Source organism: Platalea leucorodia, assembly GCF_965183815.1.
Source record: "Platalea leucorodia genome assembly, chromosome: 1".
In the NCBI taxonomy this organism is placed as follows: Eukaryota; Metazoa; Chordata; class Aves; order Pelecaniformes; family Threskiornithidae; genus Platalea; species Platalea leucorodia.
Window position 1 is genome coordinate 166,051,380 of NC_138823.1, and position 12,275 is coordinate 166,063,654.

The following is a 12,275-nucleotide window of genomic DNA, read 5'->3' on the forward strand; positions in this document are numbered from 1 at the left end:
TATCTCTACCAATAACACACTATTATTGCTGCCCATTGCCAAGTGGCCTTGAAAGAGATTATTTGGTATCATTTTCTGGAAGACACTCTGCCATGTCTATAGGACAGAGTCATCTGCAGGAACATCATGAGAGAGCAGAAGGTAATTAATAGTAATTGTTTAGGGTTCATGGTCTCCCTGAATAAGATGACAGGGAGATACCACCCTATCCCATCCCATCCCACCTTGATTTGAGTTGGAAGTGCTGGAAGGCAAGACATCTAGCCCGTTTAATAATGAAGCAACCAAGTGGTCTCGTATTTCATTCCACGCTCATCCTGGTAACTGCACAAACAGGAGCTGTATCAAAAAGAACATCTCTTGGCTGGACAAGAACAGGGTTAACCCAGGGGGGCACGAACAGTGGGTCACTCCACCGCTTTTGTGGCTCTTGTCATTTGCCTTCTAGCAGGGTCGACGGCCAACAATTATTTCCGGAATGAATTTATGCCTCCGAGCCTCTGCATCACCCATTAGGCTCTCATTTGTCCGGTGGGGAATTTGATATATGTCCTCAAAGGGCACATCCGACGGGCACAGACACTTGACAAAGCAACGGGACGTGCGTGCACCCGCCCCGGCTCGTTCAAACCCCCTCGCACGCCGGCAAACGTCCCGACGTACAAAAAGGGACGGTGTGGCTTCCCAAGGTTGCACGAGTGTTAAACTCTAATAAACAAGCCCCGTCGGTGAAAGCTGAAAGAATCTGAGCCCTCTCCAACAAAGCATTTAATCCAGTTTGGCGTAACCTTTGACATTATTAGGGATCGCAGTGACCCTAATCCAATCAGATTGATTAACTAAAGCGAAGACCCCATAAGCTGACCCCCCTCTGGCCTCTGCTATTTAGTCCTGACCAAACAGTGGGAGAGACGTGCCGTATTTACACCACAATGGGTCTGCGCTGAGAACCTGTTTCATTACAGGGTGACTTAAACTCCCATTACTCCATCAATGTATCATTCTTCAATAGTTCATTAAAAGCTGCTCCTCCACAATAACTATTAACCATTTCTCAGTCCAGCTGGCAGGTTTAAAGCCCCAGCCAGTCTTTAGCAGAAGGAGGTGGGAGTGAGTGAAAGAAATAGATAGACAAGGGCTCCCTTTTTAAATTTAAACGAACTGGGGGTTTAAATAGTTTGAGGTAATTTACTTTTATTGAATGGGGGGAGGAGAGGGAGGAAACTTTTATTTTGACTTAATTATGTGCTGAGGTCCTTTAAAGAGACAGGGCCATGATAAGCTTTTATTGTATTACTTCTCTTGAGATCAGTTCATATTTCTGCCCAGAGGAGTTTCAAAGAGAGCTCGCACAGTGTTGAGAGACTAGGAAATGCACCACAACTTAAACATGAACAGCATCTCCAGTCCATAAATGTTAAAAACAGGGAGAAAGACACAATTCCCAGTAAATGCCACTTAAGTTTGAGATGGAAGATGCCTGTTAGGTTGCACGGTTCATTTTCTGTTGCCAGTGACGGCATGTCCCTCTACTACATCCTCTAAAGTTTTATCCTGTATATTTTTAAAGGCAACTCAAAAACCTTCCCTTGTTCTTGGGAAACTGCAAGATGTGGCAACTGCCTTACAAACTGCCAGACCTCTCAGGTAAGTGGCTGGGCATGAGCTGTGGCTAAGGTGATCACTTAAGGTCATGTAGCTATGGCCATGTTCTGCTCCACTGCTTCACACAATACAGGTGACGTAACCATATCAGTCCCAAAGAAATAAATGAGAACAGATTTTTTTCCTCTAGAAATTACTCTGTTAGAAAAGTTCAAGTGAGGAGTTCTTTCTGCTGTCCAGTAGTTGAAATTTGAACTTCTGGGAAACTAGAAATTACATTAACTCTAGCCTCTTATATATGACTGAGAGACAGACAGGGAGGTTTATGTAGAGGGAAAGACATCAGGCTCACTTCTTTTCCTATAAAGGCATCCTGTTCTTTGCATTCCCGATAGCTTAGGGTACCTGAGTCACCTATTTCCTAATTTTCTAGCTCTTTGCAAGGAATACTCAACAGTGGCACCTATCTGAATGTTTCTCCATGGAGCTGCACAGCTGCTTATATGCTCCCAAGACCAAAAAGGAGGAGAAAAACCCTCTTCCAATAGCCCCGTAGCAATTTCACCTCCTGCTAATGCCTGAATCGTTCCCCATGCAGGTACCACAGCACAGCAAGGAAAGTGCTTCTTCCTTTTGAATAAGGAACATTTAGTCCACAGCCAAGGACAGGCAAAACTGAGTAATCGAATAGCTGGATGGGATGGGGGACTTCTGCTCTTCATATGTCCTCAGTGACATATGAAGAGCTAGAGGGACATATGGCCAAGCCTGTCAAGTATTGCCTTGAAACAGCAGCAGGTCTGGAGCCCCTGAACATCACCATTCCCTTGTAGCTGGGCTCATGAATACCATTGCTGTTTAATATATGATTCATTAGGCTTGGCTATGGAAATGTAAAAAAAATGTACATACATAAATATAATTGTAGCTAAAACATGTGGGATTTCTTTCCATAAACAGGCTGATGGGGAAAAAGAGTCCGGTTTTAGACGAGATATTAGAATATGGCTCTTAATGGGACCAGAGTCTGGTGACAGTTTGGCACCGCTGAATCACAGCTCAAGCCTAGCCCTGAATTAGCAATGAGATACCAAAGCAGCAAGGGCAGCCCAGACAGCGAGGCAGCCTCAGTGAGATCTGGGCCTAGAAAGTATTGCCTGAAGGCATTAAAATTGGTCCTTTTCAATGAAAGAATTGCAGATAGTCGTGTAAGGCAAAAGGGAGTTGCTTTAGTGACTACGCTGGTTTGTGCTGAAGGAGGACGGGGTCCCTATTGACTCAGATGAGAAGCTGCAGTTAGATCTTGGGTGACTTAAAAATTAAGCTGCAAAGTAGAGTTTTGCTTTTTTTCTTTCTTTGTCTCCTTTTCTCCTTCTCTCTTTCTGGGTAGGAGCTCAAATATGTTCCTACCCTGGGGGATCTGCCGCACAAGAATGCGACCGAGCTGTTTTTTTTCTCCCCCCTTCTGCTGTAGGTGAAGCAAAACTGAAGGGTGGTTTGATTCTCCCTCAAGGAACAACATTCTTCAGTTATGAAATCGTCCCAGCCTTCTTTCCCTCCCTGAGCCTGGCTACCAAAAGCCTGCAGTCTCAAGCAGGGACAGACCCTTCGTGTCGACACCGTTGTGAGACAAGAGCATTTGGCGGCTTGTGGGATTGGGGCTCCTTCGGTCAGTGAGGAGGTGAGGGTAGCTTTCCTCGTGCCCAGGGTGTAATTGCTACAGGAGATGTGGAGCGTCTAATCCGAGAGCATCTGGGAGCGCAAGGCGCTCCATGTGTCCTTAAGGACATCCAGCTTTGTGACCAGGCAAAGGCATTGGGTTGCCTGCTTCACTTACTGCCTGTGCCCAGTGAATGCTCTTGGGCAAATCATGCTGGGATTGTGCCTATGAGAAAAATATTCAATTTGGCTGTGCTGGCCTAATTCAGCTGCTATAGTCACCCAGGAGTGATGTACCCAGAATGGGCATTTTAATTGCATGCAAAACGTTGTGGTATGACACTTTGATATGGGCTTAAGTGCACCACACTGCCGATCTTACAGGTGGAATTATTTTGGGGTGACCTCTCACCCCTAAACCCAAATAGTGACACCATCATTAATACAGTTCCTCAGCTCCCCAGCTCTCATGGGGTAACCCCACCAGGTGAAACCACCCCTTCTCCTGCTGGGTGAACGTGAAATGCCTGTTCTGGCTGGTGGAGGCCCTGCCATGATACAAACCAAGGCTTTGCTGTTTCTTGGCTGCCCTGTTTTTCAAAATTCATGCAAGAGGAAATGCTCAAGTCTCTTCTGAGTAATACAGCAGGGGAAAACCAAACAAAACCCCCCATCTCCAGATAGCAAGCACTGGACGAACGTGCCACAAAGGTGGCTGTAGATCAGCTACATACACCAATTCAGGAGATTCCCTGAAACTATCCCAGATGCTCCCTCATCTCCTCATACAACTTCAAACGGTGCTACTCTGCTATTCCAGACAAAGTAATTCCAACTCCCAAACTGTCAGGAACTGTCAAGAAAAGAGGATTTCCAAGCCTCTTCTGCTGGTGCTCTCCTAAGAGAAAGCAGCCATATTCCTGCACAGCTCTGCACAGGGCACCTGGACTTACCATCTGGGCAGGAACCAAATGCAAAGCAAGTCTGCCTCTTGGATGAACCCCTGTGTGCTAAAGGGAAAGGCAGAGCTTGACTCAGACTTACTGAGACCAGCAGCAGCAGGCTGGGCTTTAAAAGGCAGGCTACAAGGGCAAAGAAGGATAAAACAGTTCTTACAGGCTGAAATAGGCTCCTGCCAACGTACAGGGGAAAAGACCAGATACTCAGAGTTAGCCAAGTGCTTAAATCCCACTGCATTCAACAACTTAGGGCAAAACATTTCTAAGAGCTCCCACTTATATTGATGGGTGCTGTGTCACAATCAGTTGCCGGAATTAACACCCTGTCTTAATTTGCCACATTCATAACCAATGAAAGCTGAACCATTAACTGATGGCAATTTCCTCAGGCCTTTGATCTTCATTGTATCCCATTACAGTATCAAAACTGATGGTATCCGATAAGTCCAGCCCCTAGGAACCATCCCCAACAGCTCATCATTTCCCCTCTGCAATCATCGAGAGACCTGAAAATGTGGCATGAAATTCCATGTGATCAGAAAAGGAGCCAGACATCCAGCTTGACCACTGAAAACACAATAATCCTTTGTGTTCCTTCCAAGGGGCATAGGATCATAGGATAATTCATGTTGAAAGGTACCCTGGGAGGTCTCTGGTCCAACCTCCTACTCCAAGCAGGGTCAGAGATGACCCCACTTTCTGTGCACTGCCGAATGGGGGACTTCCCAGTTTTCTGGGTCACCTATACAATCCCGATGAGGTTTGAGGTAAAAATAGTGGTTACCTGTGACTGGATGTTGGCTGTACAACGGAGGTGGTGGGTAACCACACTCCTTACATTGGGAAGGCACAGATTTACTTGCTATCCCTCTGACAAGGCTGTAATTATCTTCTTATGTCTACAAAAGACCTTCTGGGTCAGGCTTGAACTGCTTGGATGAGGTCCTGGGCCAAAAAAATTTTCCCTGCCTGTGGCACTTGTCTCCTTTATCAAGCTCAAGTCCTGTCTCCAGCAGCCCATTTTAGATGGCACTTTATCACAAGCAAATGAGTTCACAGTATGTTTCTCAAGATCTCTGCTGCTACTCCACCATAGATGTTGCTGTTGGCAAACCCATAGCACTGCACTCACCTTTATCTAGCACGGGCCCGAAGATGGCTAAGCTGTCATTGACAGTTGTGCAGTTCCACCTTCTCCCTCGAAATTGGTGTTGGCACTCCTGGATCCCAATCTTCACCCCTTCTGCTACGCTGGGCATGATCTCCACATAGTTCCGACAGAAGCGTAGCTGCTTGGGTACCAGTCCCGGGATGCTCCCACAGAGGATGGGTTGAGTCCCCAGGGAGGAATACTGGTGACCAATTGCCAAGGACCTGGGAAAAAAAAAAACAAAAACAACAAGGAAAAAGAGATGCTGTCAGGCTGGCTTTCAGCTTTGTACTTGGTTCAAAAGAACGGGGATAGAGAATCAACACCTTCAGTTCCTCTGCATTCCCCTCTCCCAAAAATGTCCTTTCCACTGTCATCCCTCCCCAAAACAACATCATCTCTCTCCTGAAGTTCCCTACAGGCCCAACAAGGCAAGCAACTCTATCTTTAATATCTTCCTTCCCTTTTCTTCATCATCTCAAAGCCTTAATCCATCATTGTGCTGCTTCTTCCCAAAGACGCTCAGCTTGTACAGCTAGTTCCCTTTGCAACCAGAGGGTCAAACCCATATTTTTTTCTTTGAAAGCCAAGTACGCCTGTACAAGATCAGGTAAATTTTATAGGAAATTTTGGCAGCTGAGGAAGCCCAGGGATCAGAGAGTCAAAAGCACTTTCAGAGCTGCGCAAAGTAATAACACCAACAGTAGAAGAAACCATGCTCAAAGTCTTTGGAAGGGGAACACCAAAAATTGACAACCATCATAAAATTCAGCAGTATGACCATTATATTTGAACCTTACCAGGTAACTTCTGTGCACTGAAACTGACCCTAAAGACTCAAGCGGTTTGGACCTTGGGAAATTAAGAAACCTAACTCTGAGCTAAACGCTGCAGGAATGCTACATAAACGCCACACTACTCCATGATGCTTTCATAAGCAGTTAAATTTCCTGTGCTGTAGAGGAAGGGGGATGGAAATATAGCCCTGCTGGAATAGAAACCACCTGGGGAAAAACTCCTATGGAGTAATATGGATCCAATGTCAATGCTATTCCCCCATGTGAACGATGGTACTCATGTTACTGAAACGTTCATGCGTAGGTGCACGCAAGTTGGGAGCCATGGTTGGCATATTGGTAACATCCCTGAAAGTATGGTCTAGAAAAGATACTTTAGCAAAGTATTTCTCCAACTGTTTAATCCAGACGTATGCTTTGCAAAGCTTTATACTGGGGCTTTCTAATCAGGTTGAAGTATTTTAAAACTAAATTATTAAAATGGCTGCCAGTGTCCTTCTGGATATTAGTTTAGCACATTTTCACTTTACTTTCAGACCGGTTTCAATTTGGGAATTTTCAAAAGTAGAGCTGTATTTTCACAAAAGAATGCCGGCTTTGCTGTACTGCCACAATGATACAGAGAGCCTGCTTTGACCATCAATCTATAAATCGCTTTAATTAAAGTGGGGAGAGGGAAATTAAAAAGAAAAACCATGAACAAAACTTGAGTATAAATTCTGCGCTCAGCCAAATGGAAGTCTGTTGAAAGGAGTGTCCATGAACCATTATGCTGGTTGAAGCCTTAGAGACAAACAAGTCAGCTATGCAGAGAGATCAGCAGATATGTAGCTAATTATATAGATTTTTAAAGTGTTTTCACTGGTGCTTCTAATAATAACCTTGATTACTAAAACTGAAGGGATTTTTAGAGTATAATTTCCTTTTCTTCTAATTAAATCTCTTGATTGACTTTTCTGCTCAGAATTAATGACAGACAGAAACCTGCCTGGGCAGTGTGTATTTCTGTTTACATTCATTTTTGCTATGTGGTTTTCGTTTGGGAACAGCCCGGTGTGTTTGAATTATCAACAGGGCAGTCAGGGAATATGCCTTCTCTCTCTTTTGCTCTGACTAAAAAAAAGTACAAGAATTCTATCAATCATTGCTGGAATTCAGAAGAAAATTAGCTTGACTTTAGCACTTCTCTAGACTAGGATAAAAATTGTTTTAAAATGTCTGTCTTTTTTATGGGAGAAGGGTACTTGCAGCCAATTAGCTGCCTTCCTGGTAGATACCCAGTCAAGAGGGGACAGAAGTGAAAAGGAGATGGGCATTCAGATGGTCAGGTACCAGGGGATTTCAGGCTGAACTCAGTGGCTTTACTAAGTGTGCATAGACTAGCCTTTACAAATCAGTCTTTCCAGGCAAATGAGACATAGGGACATCCATTTCTGGATCCCAAATGACTCTAGGTAGGAGTCTAGAACAAAGATAATCAGCTCAGCCAAGAATGTGCTCTCCAAGACATTGCCCAGTAAATTAAATTTAGATGGGCAAGGTAGAAGGTACCTAGGAAAGCAAAGAGTTTTCAGCTGATTTCCTAAACATAGGTGCCTCTTTCCACTTCAGCTGCACTTTCGGGAGAAGATTAATCTCACGTAATATTAGAGGGCAATTCATCCTACCCCAGGGAGGGAGGATGAGATAAGTAGCATGAACTTCCCTCCAGCAGTGCCTCTCTCTTTTCATTGCTTTAAAGGAGGAAGGCAGGCAGCTCACGCTGACCAGGAACTGCGTTCATATCACCTACCTTCTGATGTCTGCAACACGGACATCTCTAGCTGATCTGCTCACCTCAGCCTGCTTTTGTAATCATTCAGTGGAGTGAAACAGGCACTTCTAGGGCACGATTCATCTGACCATTTTAGATGTCTGCTTTGGGATGATGTGAATCATGGCCTTGCCTCCATTGACTGTATTGGCTAGACTATCAAGACAGCCTGGGTGACTGGTTGAGTGAGATATGTCTGCACTGTAAAAATCTCCAGATGAATCATGCCACGATACCTAAAAATTGGTATGGCTAAGTTCCTTGAAAAAGTCCCACCCGGGAAAGCTGTGTTGAAGCCCATTCAAAGAGCTCAGCTGTAGGAAGGAGGCAAGTTCCTGCAGGACCCTGCAGGAACCCACAGGAGAAGACCAAAGAAAGGACCCAGTTAACTTGTTTTCCCTATCTAAGTGGCTTGATGTGGGTTTTCTTGAGCTTTAGATTAATTCAGGGAACAACTAGTGGCAGAAAAGCACCTGTGAAGTGGAGCCCATGCCAAGCCAAAGGGTGTTTTAACTTTGACTGTGCTGTGTACATTTTTGTTTCATTGTTAAGTTATATACAAAACACTGGATCACAGTTTCTGGAGTAAAGACACCTTCTAAAACACTGTTTCAGGCTTCAGAGGACTTGTTGAATGGGTGGCCTCTGTGGCCTTGTTGGGAATGCAGAGTCTTAGGGTGCCACATCTCCAAATCTCAACCTGTTGAACCCCCTGAGGACTGGGAGTTAGGAGGTATTCACAGATGCCAACTTTAGGCTCAGGAGCTAGATGGTCCTATTGCTGCAAAAAATGGGGAGAGATAGATGCCTTCATTGAAGCCACCAGAGAAGAACACTAATTTAGTTGCTCTGACTTGTCCTTCAGAGAATAGTTCAGCCACTGCCTATACGGGGAGTGCGGACACTTCCCAGTGTCTAAAGTTAACTTTGGTAGAAACATCTGTAGAGTTTGTTCCCACATCAACTAGAGTCACCAGCAAAGCTTTCAAAAGTGCCCCATCCGATTCCCACCAAAGATAAAGTATCCATTGAGATAGAATCAACCTGCTGCAGGCTCCATCCATCATGTTGTGAAGCCAGGAGGACTTTCTTGAACTATTTCAATAGGACCTGGATGAAGTTTTAGGATCCCAATCTCATAAACTTTAGTTATGTGAACAGCCAAACTCTAGCCTGTCTCTGGTTTTTGGTGGTTACTGCAGTGGTAGAATGAAAATACCAGTCATAGGAAGAGGAGTTTATAGGTTGGTGCCCTCAACTATTCGTTTCCGTTGCTGGGAAGATCATCTAAGATAAAAAAAATAAAACCATGTAGAAATACTTTTAATTGCTTTTCACACTGCTCACTTCTCAATACAGTAGGGAAACAGTCACACCTTGCTTTGATCTATGTTACAGTCTGGAAAGTTTAATCTGCAAAAGACAATCTCCAGCAAGAGTCTTGTTCTCAAGGCGTCATCAGGCACTGAGACGGTGTAATGCAAATTTGGCATTTCATGGAGGAATGTGTAGTCACTTGACTTTCAGCTGAAGATACAGGGTGGAATCTCAAAACATCTCTCCATGAACAGTGCCTCTGCTGTTAAACACAGCTAAGCACAGTCCTCTTCCTAGCTCACTTGCAGACTCCGGAGTGTGATAATGTCTATCAGAGCACCCTCTTTTGGCCTCTACTTTGCTTCCAGCTTCCAGGTGTAAACACTTTCTCTCTCTCTCTCAAGTCAATTTATCTTTAAGAGAACTAAGTTCTTTCAGCTTCCTGTCATTTTTATTGATCATGAGGTATGAACCTTATCAACCTTCCAACCCTCCTCTCCCCCCAAAAAAACAACAACCCAACAACCAAAACCTTTAGAAAAGATTGGGAAAGTCTATATAGATCAGAATCTCATTTCAGTGTTACTCAACTCTCTATTAGATTCCATCATTCATTTTTCTCACTGTTTCCAATGATTAAACCTGTCTTTTGCATTTTTCCACTCTCCTGCAATCTGCTTCTAAACTGTCTTCTGTATCTGGGTAATTTTGAAAATGTGGTGTCAAGAAACAGGCCAAGTGCTGTCTATTGTGGTCTAACCAGGCAGCATCTGCAAATGTCTTAAGCATCAACACTTCCTGGATGCATTGACACCAACCTCTTCTTTTCCACTGGAGAATTCATGAAGCACCCAAGTTTACAAACACAGTCATCCCCAGAACAGGTACTGCTCAAATTTGAACCAAGGGAAAGGGTCAAAGAGCTGTTCTGTTCAAACCAATTAGCCTTTTCTTCCCATTAGCTCAGGAGGAGCCATGAAAACACTGTTCTGTATGTCCACAGCCAAAGTTCTTGGCTTATCTTTAAGCCTTGCATGCCCTGAAGTGTTTAATTCAACCTTCGGTGAGCATTTTTCTTTGCCAACACACCTAGAGAGCTCTTCATTTCCCTTATCTCAATCTATCTGCTCCTTCAGCAGAGCCGTTGTAAATAAGTACCTGGCCACCTTCTTAATAAATTACATGTACCCTCCCTCTTGGAATGGACACCCCAGCCAAGAGTGAGGAAGAAATGAGGAAGAAATATGCAGGAAATTTATGCTCATAGCTTTTTCAGAAAAAGAGAAGGCTTCAGTTCTGGATGGCCCTGCTGTACAGCACCACTCTGCTGACTTTTCAAGGTCACTACCTGCTCGGTATGGCTGTCAAAAGTCCTTGACACATCAGTAGCAGCATGTAGAGACACGTACACCTACTTGCTTCTTCTTGAATTCTGTTATTCTTGAACTCTGTAGGAGCTCTGTTTTGCTATTCATCTTGGAGAGGCCTTTTGCTGACTCCAAGTGCTGCTGAGAGCTTCCTCAGCGGACATCCTTCTGGGGTTCCCAACACAGGTAAAATAACTGCATTTATTATTGTTGTACAGCAAGAGTGTAACTTGTCTAATGACCCAGGATAAGACCCAGAGAGCACCTAAGTCCCCACTGAATATTGAGAACTGAGCAATAGCAGTGACTTTGCTCCTTTTGTCTTGCACAGATATAAGGTGGCAGCCAATCCTGCTGAAGAAGTTAAGTCAAAGGATGTCCATCTGCTTATATTAGAGGGGATTTATGTTCGCTTGCAGATGCCCTAGGTTTTCTTCCACACTGCACCATGGGATTCCCTAACAGCAGGATGTCACACCTCTTCCAAATCCTTTCTCATAATCCATTCAGATTTCCAGAGTTTCACCTCACTCTCTTTTCCTTTCTCACTCATTTTGGCTGCCTCTCCGTGGTCCCCCATCTAACTCTTTGAAGATGAATCTCAGCCACACGATGAAGGAGGGGACAAGTTGTACAGAGCTGTCTATCTAAAAAGATGCATACTCACAACACGCCCTTGGTATCATACAGTAAAATAGTGAAATGAAGAAAGTGGCTGGAGAAGTCTTCATAGGTTCTGTCAAGCTATAAGGAAAACCCATCCAGGGTTGTCTCCCATCTCCTGGTACTAGGCCAGAAGGGCTCACAGGGAAGCTGCTAGCAAGTGATGAGTGGGCACCCCTTACATCATCCTACAGCATCCCAATTAGGCCCTCTATGGTGCCCTAACCATAATCCCCCATGGGCTGCTAAGATCGACCAACATGAACTTCATGTATCTGAGGCTGCCTAAAAACACATTTGAGGAGAAGTGAGCAACTAGGAGGCTGTGAAGATTCCAAAAAATGCAGGCTGCCATGAATGGCCAATGGCACCTGAATGTTCAAGAGGCTCACGGGATAGGATCTGTGTCAGCCTTGATTCGGTGCCCACAAACCCTCACCGCACAGGGCTGGCATAAATGACAGAAGAACTGTGGTGCCCACCTACCATGCACAACTGGAAGCTGGGAAGGATACCCCGGAGCTAGGGACCAGGCACAGGAGATGTAGTTGAGCCTACTGTGTCCTTTACACTCTGATAGCGTATATCAGTTCCCAGTCTCCATGAAACTCTTCTGCAGAGACTTGAACCACCAGCCCAGAGGCCAGGTGGGTGGACAGGCAGAAAAAATAATAAATCTACATTCATTTAATGGCATTTTTTTCCACGGAAAAACATCAATATTCTAGCATATGTTGTGATCATTTTTCTGTTTTCCTAAGAAAATTAAAATAAAACCTGGAGAAATTGTAGAATGGAAAGAAAGGAAATGGAACTTGACAAACCCCATCATTTTAAATGGAAAAGGAAATCATTCTGCTAACTAATGTCCCTCCTGGATGGAACTGATTTTCTTTTATGACATTAAAACTATCCTAAACCCAAGCAGTTACAAAATGTGGACAA

The 12,275-nt window shown here is 44.3% G+C and overlaps 1 protein-coding gene across 1 annotated transcript in view; it reads right to left on the reverse strand.

Moving 5' to 3' along the window:
• Window positions 1–12,275, reverse strand: part of WNT3A (Wnt family member 3A) — a gene marked incomplete at both ends in the record, with an annotated part of 87,660 nt that overhangs the window by 31,817 nt on the left and 43,568 nt on the right. The window contains one exon of the mRNA XM_082307257.1: window positions 5,356–5,597. Coding sequence (XP_082163383.1) covers window positions 5,356–5,597 — 242 coding nt within the window. The remainder of the gene's footprint in view (window positions 1–5,355; window positions 5,598–12,275) is intronic.